Source organism: Phyllostomus hastatus, unplaced genomic scaffold (assembly GCF_019186645.2).
Source record: "Phyllostomus hastatus isolate PE091 unplaced genomic scaffold, TTU_PhHast_1.1 phas_contig_196, whole genome shotgun sequence".
Classification (NCBI taxonomy): domain Eukaryota; kingdom Metazoa; phylum Chordata; class Mammalia; order Chiroptera; family Phyllostomidae; genus Phyllostomus; species Phyllostomus hastatus.
The window spans coordinates 1,483,744-1,502,976 of NW_025333709.1; the positions used below are offsets into that span (position 1 = coordinate 1,483,744).

At 68.0% G+C, this 19,233-nt stretch overlaps 1 protein-coding gene across 2 annotated transcripts in view; it reads left to right on the forward strand.

The window, feature by feature from the left end:
* The first annotated feature begins 556 nt into the window (after positions 1-556).
* Positions 557-19,233, forward strand: part of RGS12 (regulator of G protein signaling 12) — a 67,389-nt gene continuing 48,712 nt past the window's right edge. For both annotated transcript variants that reach the window (XM_045834047.1, XM_045834048.1), the window contains exons 1-3: positions 557-620; positions 12,567-14,551; positions 18,875-18,991. In XM_045834047.1, coding sequence (XP_045690003.1) covers positions 12,662-14,551; positions 18,875-18,991 — 2,007 coding nt within the window. In that variant the 5' untranslated portion in view covers positions 557-620; positions 12,567-12,661. The remainder of the gene's footprint in view (positions 621-12,566; positions 14,552-18,874; positions 18,992-19,233) is intronic.

Consider the following 19,233-nt stretch of genomic DNA (forward strand, 5'->3'; position numbering starts at 1 on the left):
ATAAAACGATTTCCGTGGAAGGCGATCTGGAAGAGCATCGGAGTCCGCGGAAAACAATCGGAAGAGGGGGCGGGCCGGGGCAGGCCCGGCCGGGACACTGGAGGGGACGGGCGGTGGCCCGGAGGCGACCAAGGCCGGGAGCTCAGGACTTCCCCGGGGTACCGGGATCCGCTGCCACAGCTCCGGCAGCGGAAGTCCCGCCCCAGGCCTAGTTGGCCCGCCACTCCAGATCCGCCCCCTCAGAACCCCCCTTTCACAGATCAAGGCCCCGCCCCGACTCCGTCCCACCTAGGTTCCCTACATGCCCCGCCCCTAGCGGCCTGGCCGCGGGTCCAGTTTCCCCGCCCCCTAGAAGCTCCTACCCACTCAGAGTCTGCGCTCCGCAGCATCCTCCGGAGAAACGCCCACGCTGCTGGACGCCACGCCCCGTCTCCTCGGGGGGCCACGCCCAAAACCGACCACGCCCCCTCTGCCCCAACCCGGCGACCCGGCCGGCCCGGCACTCCAGGCCCGGGCCCCGCCCCTGCCCTGGCCCCGCCCCTTGCTCCGGGCGGCGGCGGCGGCCGAGTCAACCGTTGGGTGAGCGGGAGGCGCGGACGCGGCCAGCGAGCGAGTGGCCGGTAGGTTGCGGGCCGGGGGCAGGGCCGCCCCGCCTCCGCTTTCTTTCTTCTCCGGGCGCGTGCTCGCGCCCTCCGCGGGCCCGGCCCCGCCCAGCGCGGCTGAGGGCTGCGGGGGCAGGCGGTCGGGTTCTGCTGCTCGGGGCCGCCGGCTCCTCGGGGATCCCCGCCCGAGCACGGCCGCGGGCCACCCTCCTTTTGTTCCCTTCCCAAGTCCGGAGACTTGTCGTGGGCCCGGCCCGGGTCGCTGCGAGGCCGGCGCAGTCCTGAGTAGCACTGGACGGCGGGGGCCAGGGTCCGGCCGGGCGGCGATCGGGGCGGGACCCCGCCCACCGCGCCCAGCTCCCTGCGCCCCGCTCGCTGCCTGCAGGGTCCCAGTTTCCTGTCGGACCTAACAGGCGCCTCATTGTTTGGGCAAAGGCGTCTCCAGGGACCCAGCTCAGCGTTCACCGCCTCTGGTCCCTGCTGTGTTGCGCTTTGGGGGTCGTCGGGGGTGGACAGGGCAGCCCAGAGTTGTGGTGTGTGGACAGTGTCACCAGAGTTGTGGGGTGTGGACAGAGTGGCCCCAGAGTTGTGGGGTGTAGAAAGCAATCCCTGAGTGTGTTATGTGGACAGAACAGCCCGAGTTGTGGGGTGTAGACAGTGACCCCAAAGTTGTGGGGTGTGGACAGTGTCACCAGAGTTGTGGAGTGTGGACAGTGTCACCAGAGTTGTGGAGTGTGGACAGCAGCCCGGAGTTGCGGGGTGTGGACAGTGTCACCAGAGTTGTAGGGTGTGGACAGAGTGGCCCCAGAGTGGCCTGGCCTGGCCTGGCAGGCAACCGCCCAGTGTGCTGTTTCCTCACTGGGGGGTGGGGCTGGCAATGAGCAGCCAGGGGGCACCTGCCCGGCGCCCGGTCCGAGCCAGGTACCTGTGCGGTCACAGCCCGCGGTAACGTCGGGCACTGGTCTGGCACAGGGCCTGTGGGACAGGGACAGTGAGGTCTACACGGAAGGAGGTGGCTGGCTCCCTGGGGTGGTCTGGGGTTGGGGGGGAGGCGTGGGGTGGGGTCTGGAGGGGCTGGGTGGCAGCGGGAAGAGTCCCACCGGCTGCACAGGGGTCTGAGACTCAGAGCGGGCAGTGGCGAGAGGGCAGCGAGTGGGAGAGAGCGCTTGACTTCAGAAACGTAGTCGTCGCCGTGGGAGGTGGCCTAAAAAAGCCTCCTCGCTCTGCCCTGGGCTTTGTGCTCAGGGGTGGGGCGCCCACCCCCAGGCACGGGTGACTGGGGGGCGGGGGGATGCCGCCGGCTGGGCCCCGGAAGGCCACAGTGGCTGGAGGTCACAGGGCGGAGGAAAGGCTGTGAACTCGGCCGTGGAGAGGGGTGGAGAGGGCTGGGGAGGGCAGGGGCCGGCGGCCGAGGGCTCAGGGTGGCAGTGTCGGGCCGGAGGTGAGGAGGGAGGGACTGGGCCAGCCTGCGCGGCCCACAGGAGGGGCTGGCAGCTCAAGGGCCCGGGGTCGAGGGCAGGCCCCTCTTCCCCTCATTAGGAGGAGGGCGTCCAGGAGGCAGGGGCGGCGGCCAGGCAGAGGAGCGGCCGAGGGGCCAGTGAGGGCCGAGGACGCGGCCCCCATCCCCGGCAGGACCTCGACTTCTTCGGGAGGTGGGGCGGCTCCAGTTTCGGGACGAGGCCGGGAAGGAATGCCGAGAGGAAGCTGGGCGCTGCGCCCACAGCCTGCGCCCCGCGGCAGAAGGTGACAGGGTGTGCGTGTCCGGTTTCACTGTCTTTTGACTTACGTCTTTGTCCCAACGGCCCCGAGGGAGTCAGGACGGCGGAGAACACGGTGGCTACCGCGGCCGCGCCATGCGGGAAGCACAGAGCAGCCAGCCAGAGCGTTTTCCTTTCCTTTGAAGTGGGCGGTGTTCTGTGCCACTCGGCCGTCCAGTTAGCGCCGAGGGACTTTCCTGTGGCTGCTGACACAGGCCGCCACCAGCTTCTGGCTGCAAGGACAGAAATGTGTTCCCGCACAGCCATGGAGACCAGGAGCCCGCCAGAATGGGCCTCCCTGGGCTGAAACCTCATGTGAGCCTCTGGGGGCTCCAGGGAGTCCGCTCCTGCCCCTTCTCAGCTTCTGGAGGCTGTTCTCAGCCCTCGGCCCGGCACCCCCCTCCCGCCTTCCTCCGCCGCCTCCCACTCCACTCCCGGCAGCCCACGGATCCACTCCCGTGTCAGGATCCTCAAGTTAGTCACAGCTGCAGAGTCCCTGTTCCCTAGAAAGTGACGGTCACAGCTCCTGGGCCGGGACCTGACATCTTTGGGGAGCACCCTCCAGCCTGCCACAGCGCTCCTGACTGGAGTTCTGACGGCCCGTGGTCCTTCCCGTCCCATACACCGTCCCGGGTGCACGGGGCAGCGTCTGGCCCAGGGGCCGCTGCTGCCTGTGTGCGGGAGGGCGCCACCCTGGAGGGGAGGCCAGGGCCGCCCTGGGAGAGGCGCCCCAGGAGAGCAGATGCGCCTGGCTTGGGGGTTCAGTCTGGCAGCGCAGTTGCTCTTTACTTTGGGGGGTTGGTGGCCACTGGCTCCTTTGGCTCTCTGGTGAACACTAGAGTCTGGGTTCAGAAGCGGACACATATTTCCACAATTTCCACCTGCTTTTTTATAGTTTCTATCTCTCTACGGAGATATGCCATCTGTAATTGTGACTGTATTTTCCATTAATTCCTTGATCACACTGGATTAACTGCCCTAAAGTTCCTATTTGCTTGTTTCAACCCCCCATGTAGCTCAGGGTCCATTTCTGTGGATTTCCTTCCCTCTTTACTGGGGGTCCTGTCTTCTCGTGCCTTTGAACATACAGTGATATTTGCGAACTGGACATCGCGGGTGGTCCGCTGCTGTGGATTCTTCTTCCTGCGGAGTGTTGGTTTTTGTTCTGGACGTTTCCTTGTCTGAACTCCAACAGCGATCTCTACCGCATTCTCCGCTCGGCTCGGGCGCACCGGCCGCCTCCTGCTGCCCTCGGACTCTCCTTGTGCGTGACAGTTCGAGGACTGGCCAGGGACCGGCTCCGTGCGCGAGTGCACTTCAGGGCTCCGGCTCCCTCACTGCTGAGGCATTGCGACGTCCCCCGTCCCCAGGTCCCCAGCCATGACCAGGCCCCATTCTCCGACTCCGAGCGGAGGGGACTGCCACCGTCTGCCCGCGCCCCGTCTCCTGAGCAAGCACACCCCTTCCGTCCCATCCGCCGCAACCCTCCGCTCCTAGGGGGCCACTCCCAGTTTCTGCCTGCTCTTCAGGGCTCCCGGGGCCTGCCAACAGTCGGTCTTTATGTTCTTCGCCCGGTTGGAAGTGGAGCAGCCGAGGAGCGTGTGCCAGACTGCGACGAGCACCCTGCCGATTCATTACCAGGCGGCTCTGATCTCTGGGGGTGACTTGCTCCTCCCCTGGAGACTCAGGAGGCCAGGGGGTCGCCACTCCAGGCCACAGGGAGTCTCCCCCTGGCGAAGCCCGGGGCGGTCAAGCCCAGGGCCGGCCGTGGTGAGTGTGAGGCGGCGCGGGGCCTGTCTTCACCCGCGAAGGAGCTGAATGCGCCCGGTGGCGGTGAGGCCGTGGCGCGGTCTCCGTCGTCGTCCTCTGGCGGAGCCGCTTCGGGGGAAGGACCGGCAGTGGCTGCTCTCTGGCCCCCCAAGGGCGGGTGCTCTTGGGCTCGGTTTGCGTCTACGGCCTCGGGCTCCTTCTGAGCGCTGCGAGGCGAGGCACCGTTCGTCGCCTTTCGGCACCGTGTTCTCTCCCTCCGCCTTGCGCCGCGGCGTCTGTCTGGGGAACGGGGTTGATGACGACGAAGCTGTGGCAAGGGCTGACCAGGGCAGTCGGCTGCTGGCGCCCACGCCCCGCGACCCCGGGGAAACACAGTCCTGGGTGCGGAGGGAAGGTCCGCCCTGCCGGCGGGCCGGAGGGGAGCCGCCCTCTAGACAGACGTCTCAGAAGTCTCCGCCCCTGGCCTCTGATTGGTCGGTCCTCTGCAACTGGGCTCCGGATCCTCGAAGTTTCATTGGTCCACAAGGCGCTGTCCTGATTGGTCAGAATAGAGCTACACCGATTGGATGGAGAAAGCCTCAGTCCTACTGGCTGAGATAGAATCCAGAGTGGGGGAGAGGCCCCTGGGCGGGAGTGGCTGTGGGCTCTTTCTTTTCGTTTCAATTTGAGGCCAGTGAAGCCACCAGGAGCCCTTACGCAGGCATCCTCTCGGTCCGGGTCCTCAGACCCAGTCCAGTGGTGCGGACCGGGTCTGGCACACTGGGTGTCCTCGGTGACCGGCCTGCAGTGCCGTTGGTTGCCGCGGGTGCCGCGGGTGGGTCGTGCGCAGGTGGGCGGCTCAGGCCCTCCCGGCCAGCACATCTGTACTGAGCCCCACTGCGTGCCAGGGTGTGGGCTCCGTGACTCCTCCTGAGCGTGGTCCCGCAGAGCGGAGCCCAGGGACATTTTCCCAGGGGGACACTGGGGCAGAGCGGGGCGCCCGGACCGGCCCCATCACCAGAGCCCCTGGTTGCCTGGAGGTCTGCCTGAAAGGACGGCTGGTGGGGTCAAGCGTTCAGCAGCCAGTCGGCTTCCTCACTGCCAGGGCGGGGCGGGGGCGGGAGGAGGACGTGGCCCGGCCCTGGAATTGGTTTTCCCGGGGCTGTGGTCACAAAGCACCACACACAGTGCGGGGTCTAACCACTCACAGCTCTGGGGGCCGAAGTGCAATCATCCAATCATCCAATCATCCAATCAAGGGGCGGGCAGGGCTGTGCTCCCTCTGGGGGGCCCCGCGGGGAGGATCCTCTCTACGTCTTCCAGCTCCCCCGGCTGCCGGCAGTCCCGGGCTTGTGGCCGCATCACTCCAGCTCTGCCCTGCCCGCACGTGGGCTCTCCCCTGTGTCTGACCTGCCCGCCGCCTCCGTCTGGTGAGGACCCTTGGGACTGCATTTGGGCCCATCTGGGTAATCCGGGATCCCCTCCCCACCTCAGAACCTCGGAGCCCCTCTGCAGAGACCTTTTCCAGATAAGGTCACACTTCCAGTTCTGGGAATTGGGACCGGGTGTCTTTGGAGCCATCGTTCAGCCCCTTGTACCTCTGCTTGGACCTGGGAGGGGAGGAGCCATGGGGGGTGAAGAGGGACAGCGGGGCCTCCTGGCCACCTCCCTCCCTTGCCTCAAAGGGGGTCTGCGCCCGGCCGCCGGGGTGTAGGCCGGGGCTTACGCACCCAGGGCTTCGTGCTTGCACAGGTTCTCGTCCCCCTGTGGGGGGCTGAGAGGCGCCGGAGCAGAGCGGGGCCCTCCAGCCCCAGCAGCGCAGACGGGGGCAGGCCGGCACACGTCGCCTTCGTGCTGTGAACCGCTCAGGGCGGGGCCTGGTTTGTACGTTGTGGGGGATCAGGGAGGAAGCCTGTCTCTCCTGGGCACTTGGGGGTGAGGCGGGGGTGGTCGGCAGAGCAGGTGGACGCAGGGCTTGGCCTGCCCCTCCCGTGCTGGGCTTGCCGCTGGCAGCTGTGCCCGGGGAGGCGGCCGTGAGGGCCGGGGGGGAGGGGCAGGGGGGCAGCCGTCCAGGTGGGATCATGGGGCCAGCCGGGCTGTGGCCGGGAGGGGTCCGGATGCCGGGTCGGGGCTGGAACGCCAGCCCTCGGGGCCGGGCAGGACACATAGCCTCGCCCGCCCGTCCCAGGGTCGCCAGGAAACGCAGCGCCGTGCGTGTTGGGGGCCCGCGTAGAGGAAAGAGTTATTACTCATCTTTCATCCGAGACTCGAGTTTGGGTGTCCCGCGTTGGAGCTCGCGAAGTCCGGCAACTCTGTCTGCAGTCCTGCTTCATCCGGGACTTCGTCTACAAACCACAGACAGAAGCGTTAAGTAGAGGAGAACAGGGACCGTCGTAACGGAAAGGAAACCTGGCATGGTTCAGCTTCAGCGTTTCAAGATTTCTGAACTAGAATTTGCTCCTGGAACCAGAAATAGCCGCCCGCCCTTCCGTCAGCTGTGGGTCCTGGAAGCTCCTGCTCACTTTTCCTGAGACTCGGTCGTCGCCAGCCTGGCGCCCGGAGCTCGGGGCTGGGGGCCGGTTGGCCCTGCTCTTTGAGCCCCTCGGGCTCCGTCCTAGGTGGGGGGAGCCGAGGTCGGGGCTCCCGCTGCACGTCCCCTCCGGCCGTTGGTCCCTCGGCCCCCACCAGGAAGGTGGCATCGGCCAGCCGGGGTCACCACTGTAGACGCTCCTGCTCAGCACGAGGAGACACGGGAGGCACGGGGGGATGGGGGGGGTCCCAGGTGTGCGGTGGTCGTTGGTCCAGCGCGGCCGGTGTTGGCAGCTCCCCAGTCCGGTCTCAAGACCGAGACAGCCTCTCCCACTCCCCCTCTGGGCTCCCGACCCCTCCGAGCCGTCTCCGCTCCTCACGGAAGACACCACCACCCGCCGCCCGCCGGGGCTCGCTCGCTGGGGTCCAGTGCCCGCCTTTCACTTCCCGCTGCCTGCGACCCTGGGTGTTCGGCTGGCGGTGTTTCCCCCGGCGGAGTTTGCTCAGAAACCATGGCTCTCCTGCGAGTCTCACGGCGTCCACTCCTTCAGGCGTTGCCAGACCCCTCGAGGTGTGCCCCCCTCGGGGGATGAGGGACAGGGCCCGCAGGCGTCTCCAGTCCCAGCTGCTCCCGGAGGGCTCCGTGGGCCCCGCCCCCTCCGTGGGCCCCGAGAGCACACAGCGGCTGGCACGCGACGCCGCTGCCCGGGAACACGAGGAGCAGGCGGCTCTGGGGCACGCGGGGGTCCGTGTGGGCGGGGGCTGCTCCGGGGGCTGCGGTGAGGCTGGTGGGAGCTGCGGGCTGTGAGCAGAGGGTGGAGGGCAGAGGCGGAGGTCGGGCTTTCCCAGGTGGAGCCCCACGGCAGCGGGGGGCAGGTGGGAGGCGGGCAGAGGGGCCGCCTGGGGGGCCACCCAGACCCCTTCGGTGGGGCTCTCTGGGCTGCACCGCGCACGGACGCCCGCGGGGTGCGTGCTGGCCCACCAGTCGCCGGCCTCGTCGTCCGCCCGACACCCTCGGTGCCTCTTTCCTTCCCAAGACACGCAGAGCGCCTCGGGACCGCCCCTCAGGGCACGGGGAAGCCGCAGGAGACCACGCACCCACTCCTCTGTGGGTCCGGGCGTCCCCGGGCACCCAGGCGGTGGGGCCTTTGCGCCTCCTGCCTGATGAGCGGGCAGGCGGGCTGCGGCCCTGGCTGGCGGGGCTGCGGACGAGGAAATGCGATCCCAGGAGTCAGGTTCGTCCCCGCCAGCGATGCCCAGCTCACCCCGGCAGTAGGCAGCCCACGTTTTCTTCCTGTAAGTCACAGGAGGCCAAACACCCCACCGAATGCGAAGATCTGGCCACGATCCAGCTCCTCCAAGGTCTTCCAAAGAGACTGTGTGTTACCCGTGATCTGCAGCCCCCGGTGTACTCTGCACCCTCGGGGGAGCCCCTCCAGGCCGCCCTTTGCAGGCGACGTCGGGACAGGCGAGCAGGGCCCTTCTCCCCGAATCTGCCGCCCACTTTCTCGCCCCCCCCGCCCCCGCCGGCAGCTCCCTGATGGCCTTCTCAGTCTCCCAGCTTCTCCGCAGCGCGCCCCCCCCCATGGCCCGGTCCTCCCCCCACCGTGCCGTGGCCACTGCCGTGACCGTCTCTGGCCCTGCGTTGTGACTTCCCCACACGGCACGCACGGTTGTCCTGCGTTTGTGCCGTTCCCGCGGCCGAGTCTGGTGGGATCTCCGGGAGTCCTGACGGGACCCAGGTCCCTCTGGGACCTGGGACTGTGAGTCTGTGGAGATGGCGGCCAGGCGCCGCGAGAGGAGCCGCGTGGGGAAGAGCTGGTTTGCACTGTTGGGTTTGAGGTGCCCGCCCGCTGGCAGGGGAGGTGGGAGACCAGGCCTCGGGGTGGTTCCGGTTGCCCGGGGAAGCGGGGGTCGGGGGGGGGGGAGCGGAGAGCCTGGGGTCAAACGCCAGTACCTTGGGGCGGATGCCGATGTCCACAGAGGAGGCGAGTCTGAAGGGAGGAGGGGCAGGGGCGCAGACCACAGGCCCTGGGCTGGCTTGAGGGAGCTGCCAGCGCTGTTGTGTGGCCCCTGGCGGCGGCGGTGGGGGCCGTGGCCACTGGCGGGCCCTGCAGGGTGCGCTGCGCCCTGCAAGCCCCCAGGGGAGCTGCCGTCCGGCCTCGCGCTCGCTCGAGCGGCCGGTGTGCGGACGCAGGTGGTGCCGCACCGCCAGGGGGCCGGCGCCCCGCGGGCGGCTGCTGTCCTCGGTGGCCTGTAGCGTTTTCACGTCGCTGGTTTCACACGCACACCGTCACCCACCAACAGGGCGGCTGCCCGGCGTGAGGCTCCCGTGACGGCTGCAACAAGCGGTTCCAAACTCAGTGCCTTAAAGCAGCACACACTTGCTCTCTCCTGCTCTGGGGCTGCGAGTCCACGGTCAGTGTCACCGGCTGGGGCCAGTGCTGGCGGGCTGCTTCCCCGGGGGGCCCGGCAGGGGGTGCCCTGTCCTCCCCTTTCCAGCTTCCCGAGGCTCACTGCCGCCCCCTCCTCCGTCCTCGTCACTCTTGCCTCGGCCGCCCTCGTCGCACGGCCTTCCCCGAGACCCTGGCCCCCGCCTCCCCCCGACGAGGACCCTGCGGTTCCACGGGGCCACCTGGGGGTCCAGGGGCCTCCCATCTCAGGACCCTGTATCCAGCTCAGCCGCGAGATCCCCCTGGCCCTGCGAGGTGACACCCACGGTTCCTGGCATTTGGTGGGGGGACATTAGTCAGTCCACCATGCCCCTGAAGCAGGGCCAGTGAGAAGACCCTAGAACTCATTTCTTGGCTATATTTAATGTGTATAGTTTTATTTTATGAAGATTCTATTTAGTTATTTTTAGAGAGAAGAAGGGAGGGAGAGAAACATGAATACGTGGTTGCCTCCTGTGCACCCCTTACTGGGGACCTGGCCCACAACCCAGGCGTGTGCCCTGACTGGGAATTGAACTGGCGACCCTTTGGTTGGCAGGCCGGTGCTCAGTCCACTGATCCACACCAGCCAGGGCTAGTATGTATATTTTTAATAATGAGCATTAAATTATTAAATGCTCAGTCATCATATTTAAGTGATTAATTTAGCACCACTTAGATATTGAATAATATGGCAATTTAGAAATGATGGAAACCAATTGTTCCCACTCTGACCTGTCATGAAATAGGGTCACTCAGACACGGACCTTCCGCGCCAGGTTACCCTCCTGGAAGCTGCCCTCGGGGTCAGCGTGCCAACACACTCCCTCGTCAGCCATCTCTCGTCTTGTGCATGTGAGTGACTTTGAGTTATGCTTCTGCTGCTGCAGACTTTACCCCAGACGGTTGGGCGCGGGCTGTGGACCAGAGCCGCCGGTTCGATTCCCACTCAGGGCACGTGCCTGGCTTGTGGGCCAGGTCCCCAGTGGGGGCCATGTGGGGGGCAACCACACACTGATGTTTCTCTCCCTCTCATTCTCCCTCCCTTCCCTTCTCTCTGAAAACAAATAAATAAATAAGAGAATTTTTCCTAATAACTTTAAAACAATTATTTAAAAATACACTCTTTAAAAAACATATTTTTGAGGACTTCCGGCCAAGATGGAGGCATAGGTAGATACACAGTGCCTCCTCACACAACCAGAAGAAGGACAACAACAATTTAAAAACAAAAACAACCAGACCCAACAGAAAGTCAAACTGTGTGGAAGTCTGACAGCGCAGGGGTTAAAGGAGACACACCCGTCCGGACCGGCTCCGGTTCGGGGCTCGGCTCCACGGGAGGGGCCGGGAAGGGCGCAGGGGGGCACCACCACGGCCATGTCAGCAGAGACCCCGGAGCCCAGGACTTCGGTGCTTTGTTTGGGCAAGGACACTGGGCGCGGCCACCTAGCAGCTGGAGGGGGCGCCCAAACTCGCCGTAGCGGACTAACCGCAGCCGCCCACCGGCGGGGCCAGTCTCTGGGTCCCTGTGCCGCGTCCGTGGAGAGAACCGGGGCCTCGCGCCGGGGCGAGGCGTCCTCGGGGCCGCGCTGCGAACACCCCCACCACCGACGGCTGCGCGGTCCGTTCGCCCTGCGTTGCTGTCATCAGTGAAGAGTTGCTTCCTTGCCCAGGGTGACCACCCGGCAGAAGCTGGTTTTCGAGTTAAAGTTCGTTTGGAGACAGGGGAACGTGGCAGATACGGCCCACCTTTAGGTAGCCCACCCTAGGCCTGGCCTAAGCACGCTGCAGGGCAAGTGGAGGCGGTCTGGCCTCCTCGCCCAGGGGTCTGGGTGCCTAAGGGGAGCGGCGCCCCCACAGCCCTGGAGGGGCCTGGCAGCCAGTGTCCCCACGGCCTGGAGACCGGGCGGGGCAGACTGTCCCCACACCGGGAACCGGGCTCGCGTGTGCAGTCATGTGATTTCCGGCCTGTCTCCCGCCAGCTTCGGTCCCCTCTCGCACTCCGACAGGTGGGGATCCCTGCAGGGCGATGACGAGAGGCCCACGCAAGGCGGCAGGTACCACGACGGGTGCCACGCTGGGGATCAGGGGCCGCGACACGCGACACGCAGGGAGGCGTGCAGCTTGCAGCGTGCGTGGCTCGCCCACCCGTGAATAAAGGCGTGTCAGACATCAAAACCCCCCCAAACGTATTTTCTATTATATCTTGATTTTCACAAGATAATCACTTACTGTATTGATTTTTTTAAATTTTTTATTTTTAGAGAGAGGGGGACAGAGGGAGGGAGGGAGGAAGAGAGGGAGGGAAACATTGATCATTGCCTCTTGCTCCCCTCATACTGGGCACCTGGCCCGCAACCCAGGCATGTGCGCCCTGACTGGGAATCGAACCAGCGGCCTTTCAGTTTCTGGGATGACGCCCAGTCCACTGAGCCACCCCAGCCAGGGCCTGTGTTGCTTTTTACCGTGAACTTTAAAGGGTTTTGTTCAGGAGGGTGTTCTCACTGCAGGGCTGCCCTCAGTTGGCGTCCGGGACCCCGGGTGTCGGGAGGGCCCCCAGCCCCGCCCTGGTCGGATCGGCTCCCTGCGCCTCGCCTGTCTGAGCGGGCAGCGTGGTCTGTGCTGACACCCCTTCTCCGGGGTCCTGGGGTTTGGGGCGAGCCAGCCAGGGGCCTGCGGGACCGGCCCCGCGCCCCACCCCCCTCCCCGGTGTCGCCCTGCGTCCCGACACCCGTGGACCGAGGCCGGGAGAAGGCTGTGTTGACCTAGTGGGCCGTCGAGCCGCCGGGGGCCCTGGTGCAGGCGCGTTGTGCTGACGGCGGTCCTCCTGGCTCCAGAGCCGTCCCCCCGGTGCCCGGAGTGAGCTCCTGCGCCCCGCTCAGTGGTTTGCTGTCGCACCGGCGGCCTCCCCCGTGGTCTGGACCAGGCGATCCAGACTGATGTTTCCCCACGCGGTGCCTTGTTCACATAAATTAATGGGGCGGGGGGGGGGTTGGAGCGTGAGGCAGCACCAGCCGATGCCTCCCCTGGGAAATCCTCCTGGGGGGCTTCTGCTCAGGTGCGGGCCGACCCGGAGTGGTCTCCCCCCAGCCTGTGCCCGCCCGGCTTCTCAGCCCGCCTCCGCCCCTGGCCCCGGTGTCCCTCGGACACGCGGGGTCTGCCGCGCTGCTGGGCCTCGCCACCCGGAGTGAGAGGGTCTCCAGGCCCCTTCTCCTTCCGTCCAGACCGGGGGTGGGGCAGCGCCGGGGAGCGGGTTCTGGGGGGTCCTTAGGGGTGGCCTCACAGGAGGGGCGCGCCCAGGAAGGGTTTCCTGCTTGGGAAGGGGACCCCCGGCCTGACTTTCGGTTTACTGCCCCCTCCACCCGGCCGTTCCCGCGGTAACTGGTGGCTCCCGCGGCGGGTCTTGTCAGGGGTCGTCTGCCCGTTTCCGGGGTCCCAGTGAGCCGCGGGGGGCTGGGCTCTTCAGTAATGAGCTGTCTGGTCTTCTTCCCCAGGGCCCCATGTCCAGAAACGCCATGGCAGCATCCAGCACGCGCTGAGCCGACCGGAGTGAGGGCTATGCTGCTGCTGGTCTCGGCGGCGCGGCGAGATGCACAGAGCGGGGGACACGGCGGAGCGCCCGCCGCAGGGCCCGGCGCCCCCGCGCCTGCGGAGCGTGGAGGTGGCCAGGGGCCGAGCCGGGTACGGGTTCACCCTCTGCGGCCAGGCGCCGTGCGTGCTCAGCTGCGTGCTGCGGGGCAGCCCCGCTGACCTGGTGGGCCTCCGCGCCGGGGACCAGATCCTCGCCGTCAACGACATCAGCGTGCGGAAGGCGTCCCACGAGGACGTGGTGAAGCTGGTCGGGAAGTGCTCCGGCGTCCTGCGCATGGTGGTGGGCGAGGGCCGCGGCCGCCGCGGGTCCGGCTCCAGCGACGAGGAGGCGGGCTTCGGCGAGGGGCGGGGCTGGCGGAAGCCCCGCCTCGACTCCAAGGCGCTGGGCATCAACCGGGCGGAGCGGGTCGTGGCGGAGATGCAGTCGGGCGGCATTTTCAGCATGATCTTCGAGAACCCCCGCCTCCGCGCCAGCGGCGCAGAGCCCCCCAAGTCCAAACAGAGGTCCCTCTCAGAGTCGGCCGCTGCGCGACTGGACCTGGGTCCCGAAGGCGTGAGTGGCCCGCCCCCCGGCCCGCCCCCCAAGGAGGAAGCGTCCAAGGCTGCGCAGGACGACTCGGTGTTCGGCGTCGGGCCGGAGAACCCCGAGGACTTCGGGCTGGACGCCAGCATTCTGAACGTGGCCATGGTGGTGGGCTACCTGGGCTCCATCGAGCTGCCCTCCGCCAGCTGCAGCCCCGAGTCCGACAGCCTCCAGGCCATCCGCGGCTGCCTGCGGCGCCTGCGGGCCGAGCAGAAGATCCACTCCCTGGTGGCCATGCAGGTCATGCACGACGGCGTGCGGCTGTGCACCGACAAGGCCGCCGTGCTGGCCGAGTACCCCGCCGAGAAGCTGGCCTTCAGCGCCGTGTGCCCGGACGACCGCAGGCTCTTCGGGCTGGTGACCATGCAGAGCGGCGAGGACGGCGGCCTGGCGCCGGAGGACGAGGGCGCCGTGCGCACGTCCTGCCACGTGTTCATGGTGGACCCGGACCTGTTCAGCCACAAGATCCACCAGGGCATCGCCCGGCGCTTCGGCTTCGAGTGCACGGCCGACCCCGACACCAACGGCTGCCTGGAGTTCCCGGCGTCCTCCCTGCCCGTCCTGCAGTTCGTCTCCGTGCTGTACCGCGACATGGGCGAGCTGATGGAGGGCGTGCGGGCCCGGGCCTTCGCCGACGGGGACGCCGACGCCCACCAGAACACCAGCACCAGCAGCAACAGCGACAGCGGCATCGGGAACTTCAACCAGGAGGAGCGCAGCAGCCGGGTGCTTGTGGTCGACCTGGGCGCCGGCCCCAGCAGGCACGGCCCCAGCAGCAGCAGCAGCACCTGGGAGGGGCCGGGCGCGAGGGGCCCCCAGCCTTGGGGCGCCCCCTGGAACGGGGCCTTCGGCGGCTACGAGGCCGAGGCCGGGCCCCCGCTGGAGGCGGTCCCGCAGGCCGACAGGAGCTGGGACTTCAGCAAGCACTTGGGGCCCGCTTCTCTCGTGGAGGGCCCCCCGGCCTCCTTGCGGAGTGCGGGCCCCCCTCCGAAGAGAGGCGCCGTGGGCCCCGGCGGGGGGTTGGGCCAGCGGTGGCTCCCGGTGCACGTCCTGCAGGAGTGGCAGTGCGGACACGCCAGCGACCAGGAGTCCTGCACGGACTCCACCGACGGGTGGTCCAGCATCAACTGCGGCACGCTGCCCCCGCCCATGAGCAAGATCCCCGCGGACCGCTACAGGGTGGAGGGCGGCTCCGCGCCGCCGCCGCCCAGCGCCCAGAAGAGGGACTGGTCGCGGAAGGCCTTCGGGATGCAGACCATCTTCGGCCCCCACCGGAACGTCAGGAAGCCCAAGGAGGACAAGAAGGTGAGCCTGCGGGGGGGTGGCTCGGAGGTGGACTCCGTCTGACGGCCGGGTCGGAGACGGTGGGACGACCGTGCGTGCGCCGGCTGCCTGGCCCCAGTCCCGGCCTCCCCTGGCTGCGGCCGCCGTCCGGGGCCACGGGGGGCTCGAGGGCTGCAGGCTCCGTCTTGCCCGGGGCCCTGTTGGCCCCCTCAGGTGGTCCGGTGCCCAGCAGGCCCTGGCCCTGCTGCCCTTGGGGTCCTGGATGGGTCGTCCGGTGGGACAGGCGGCGGTGGGAGGGACGGTGACCTCTCGCAGCCCCGGTGAGGGTCTCCCCCTCCTCCCTGCCAGAGGGTCCTGCACGCTGCGTCTCTGGCCTGCGTCCCACCCCAGTGGCCGGGGCAGCGTGCCCTGCTCAGGTGAGAGCGGGGTCGAAGCGCGGAGCCGGTCCACACCAGGACGCACTCCCTCTCGGAGTGGCTCCTTGCGCGGTTTCCCTCCCAGAGGAGACCCCGCTGCGCCGTGTCCATGGGCATCTGGGTGTGTCCCGTCGTCTTCTGGGGGCCCCTGGTGTCCCGTCTGATGTGTAGGCCGCGGCCCACGCCGAGTCGGCTCTTTGTGAGGGGCGCCAGCGCCGTCCGCAGGACAGGCCATCTTTGTCCCCCCGTCCGAGGCCGGCTGACTGTGGGTGGGGGCCTCGGGCTCCTGTTTAAGTTGTTTCACCCTGAACAGAAACGTGCCGAGATGGGCAGCACCGGCTGGTGGAGCAGGAGAATACAGCGCTCGTGGTGGAGCAGCCGCGCACCGCCCCCCGCCCTGGAAGAGGGCGGGGCAGTGTTCCCTGGTTCTCGGCGCCCGAGGCGGCCCGTCGAGCCTGGCAGGGCTGCGGTGCACCGCCGGTGCGGGGCGGGGGGCGGGGGGGGTTCTGTTTCACCGGCAAGGCTCGATTCACCGTGGGCTGGCAACTCAGTGCTGAGACCGAGGCTCTGTGTGGCCTCCTCCTCAGCCCTCGCGTGACCGCACGGGCCCACCCATCTGGAGGTGAGCGGTGAGGGCTGTGGGCCGCCGGGCCCTGCTTCAGCCTCTCGGAACTCACCGGTTTGCTTCGCTGCGCGGCCCCGTGTCACCCCGCCCCCTCCCCAGAGGGAGCGCAGAGGTTTCGGGGCTGCGAGGCCAGTCCCCTGGCGTCCCTCCTGGCCTGGCCCGCGCTGGCTGGGGCTGTGTCGGCGCACAGAGGACAGGCCAGGAGGGGTGGAGGACGTGCTGGGACCGAGCCCGGGCTGGTGCCGCCCCGTGCACAGGGCTGTGGCCTGGGGACCGAGAGGTCGCCGGTCTGATTCCCGGTCAGGGCGCGTGCCCGGGGCGGGGAGGTGAGCGAGAGGCGTGGTCGCGCCGCAGTGAAGCCTGGCAGGGAGGCTGCGCTGTCAGTCGCGGAGCTCGGGCTCCCCGATCCAGGGCCGGGGGGGCCGCCCCTGAGTGGTCATCCGTGGGGAGCCGGCCCGCTCCGTGCCAGCGGGCGCCAGGAGGCGGCAGTTTCCCAGCAGCCCACCCGGTGGTGGGGGACGGGCCAGGGAACGCGAGACCGGCCTTGTGGCGGGGGGTCCACGCTGGGCCGACTCAGTGCCCTGCGGGGACATTTTTCTGTCCGTTTGCTCGCTCGTTAGCATTTTCTTCTGTTTCCTGTAAGTTCCCAAACCTCACAGCGCAGCCACGCCCAGCGGGGCCCTGTCCCTCTCGCTGCCTGCAAGGGCCCGTGGGGGCCGCTGGGGCCGCTGGGGCCGCGACTCCGTGGAGCCCTGGCTGCGAAGCTCCGTGTCCTCGTCACAAAGCCATGTGCCCCTCGCGCCCCACCCCGCCAGAAAGGTACAAACAGAGACCAGCGAGTGTGGGGTTTCTGCGGAGGCTCATTCTTCGTGTCTGGAGCCTTCTCTGGTGTCGGTGACGGACGAGGGACACTGCCTGCAGGGGGACCTGTGTGGCGACAAGCCCCCCAGCGGCCGCGTGGACGGCCGCGCCCCCTGGGGGCCGCTCCCCGCCCCTGGGCCCCGAGGGCCCCGTGTCGTCTGGCGCCGCGGACCCCGGCTCCCGGGGGGACGGGACTGATTCCCACGGGCCGCCGAGCCCCGCGAGTCCCGTGGAGGAGAAGGGACGGCACGGCCGCGCTCTCGAGAGGCGAGCGCCCGCCCCCCGCCCGCACAGCCTCTCCGGGCTTCTCCGGGCGCGTCTGCTCGTCCAGCGGGGTCCTCGCTCGCCGTGCTCGGGCCGCTCTGGGCAGCTGCCGTTTACAGAAAACAGAGGAGGGGACGGCCCTAGCTACTCCGAAGAGAAGGGTGTTGCAGACCGAGGGCCGGAGCGGTCGCGCCGGTCACACTCCACGCCAGGGAGGCCCAGTTCAGCTCAGACCTCAGGAAGTTCCAGTGAGCACTTGCGGCCTCAATCCAGGGCCAGGGAGCTTTAGCAAAAGCAAGTCTCAAAGCGGCCTGGGGACAGTGCAGGCCTGGTTCCCCAGGGGAGAACCTCTCCGTGGGCGTGGGTCCTGTGCACCCGCCCTCGCTTTCCACTGGGAGCTGGGCCCGAGCCACGCAGAACGGCCGCCTGTACTCCGCACATGCTGCGCCTGCGGCCGAGTGCCGCTCTGGGCAGCGGGGCGGGGGCGGGGCGGCAGAGAGAGCCCTGCAGCCCTCGGCAGCACACAGACTCCCGGGACGTGCCCCAGCAGCTGGCGTGTGCTCTTGCGTTTCGTGTAGCTGCATTTCGGGGAGGGCTACAGAGGCCTCCGGGTGGTGGTGCCGCTGCTGGGTGGGGGCTGCAGGTAGGGAGGGCAGGCGGCAGGGGCCTGGGGTTGCCCACGACGGGCCCCGAGCGGGGCTGAGGGCGGGTGCGGGGGACCGGCCGCACGGGGAGGGTGGCCGCAGGCCCATGGGGGCCTGGGCACGAGGCGCTGGCTCCGGGCCTGGGGGGCGCAGCGCTCCTGGGGAGAGGGGGCGGCTCCGGACACCTCTGTGCTCAGAGTCAGCTCGGGGCACGTGTGGTGGAGAAGGAGTTTTTCCGACAAGTGTTTCTGGAGAACATGCCACACTCAGAGGCCTGCTAGAGGGAGGCGGCTTGCTGGGCAGCCCGGAGCGGGCCGGGCTGCGGCCGGGTTGGGCTGTGCCGCGGGCCAGGTGGACGGGAGCTGGCTGAGCTCTGGCAGGGAAGACCCCGGGGGGTCTGCCACCAGGAGCAGAGACGCCCGGCAGGGCGCACCTGTGTCTGAACCAGAGCCACGAGGCCCTCTCCTGGGGGTGTCTCAGAGGCCGACCGGTGGGAGGCGGGATCTGGTGACCCCTGGAGTGACCGGTGGGAGTGGTAAACCTGTGTTTTCTCGACCTCAGAGAGGCGGCAGAGGTCACCTCCAGGTGACTGACCCAGCCCCCTTTGGGGACAAGCAGACCTTCCTGTGCACCTTGGTTTGTCGGCTGGAGCTCCAGCTGGGCACCAGCGCAGGTGCGTTTGAGCTGCCGCCACGCAGCCGCTTGAGACGTCATCACCTCCGGTCGGCTCTGGCAGCCCCTCTGTGGGCAGCTGGTGGCTCCCAAGCCTCCTGGGGTCTGGCTGCAGCCCAGGTGCCTTGTCTCTCCCCAGAGCCCCTGGCTTTTCTCAAGGACCCCCCCTGCCTTCCCTGGGCCGCTGAGGGGTTCTTGTCCCCAGGAGATCAGGTTTGCAGCTGCGATGCTTTTCATTTGAGCGATGCCGTGACTTGCTGGCTGCAGCCAAGAGCACGTCTGGAGATGCATCCGGCATGACAACCGTGAATTAATTCCAGTCGTGCGCCAGAGAAAGGACAAGCTGTTCTGCTGGCCAGTCAGCGCCTGCCCCGAGTTGCTGGGGCCGCAGACGCCAGCCGCGGGTCAAGGGGTCCTCGGTTCCCCGGAATGCTGATAAAGCTGTGGGGACAGCGCGGCCTGTGCAGGCCGGCCCTCATGCTCACAGTCGCTGCCAGGCTGCGCTGCCCTTGCACGGCCGGCCACCCCCGCTCTGTCCCCTGCTCCGTGACACGCCGCCTGATGCCTGCGCAGGCTGAGGCCCGGCCGTCCTCCGTCCCTGGAGACGCGGGAAGACCCCTTCGGCCCGGCTCTGTGCTGTTTTCCGAGGGAGTGCGGTCCGCACCCCGCGGGGCTCGCCCGGGGCTGACGCACTTGGGTGTGTGTGTGGGTGTGTGTGGGTGTGTGTGGGGGGGGCCCACCCCTCCCTCTGTCCTCCGCGTGGCCTCTGTCCTCCGTGCGGCGTGTGTGCGTCAGGGAAGGCCGGGCACCTCTCCCTCGGAGGTGGCTCCGCTCACCTTTGTCTGTCTGTCTGTCCGTCCAGGGCTCAAAGTTCGGGCGGGGACTCGGGCTGGCCCAGACCGCGCAGCGCACCTCCGCGCGGAGGTCCTTCGGGAGATCCAAGAGATTCAGCGTCACCCGCTCCCTCGACGACCTCGAGGTATGTGTCTCCGCTTTTCTCCTTCCATTCCTCAGGCTGTCAGAAACGTGGTCATTCTTACAGACGCATCTAACCTCCTTTGCCCCCCCACACCCTACTCCCTGGCCCCCGCCCCCCGAGGTCACCGCTGCCTCCTGGTGCACCCCGGGCACTTCTCTGCCCGGCCCGAGGCCCCGGGCCGGACCGGCGTGGTGTTCTCAGTGCCGGGCCCCGCGGGCCGGTGTCGCCGCGCCCCACACACG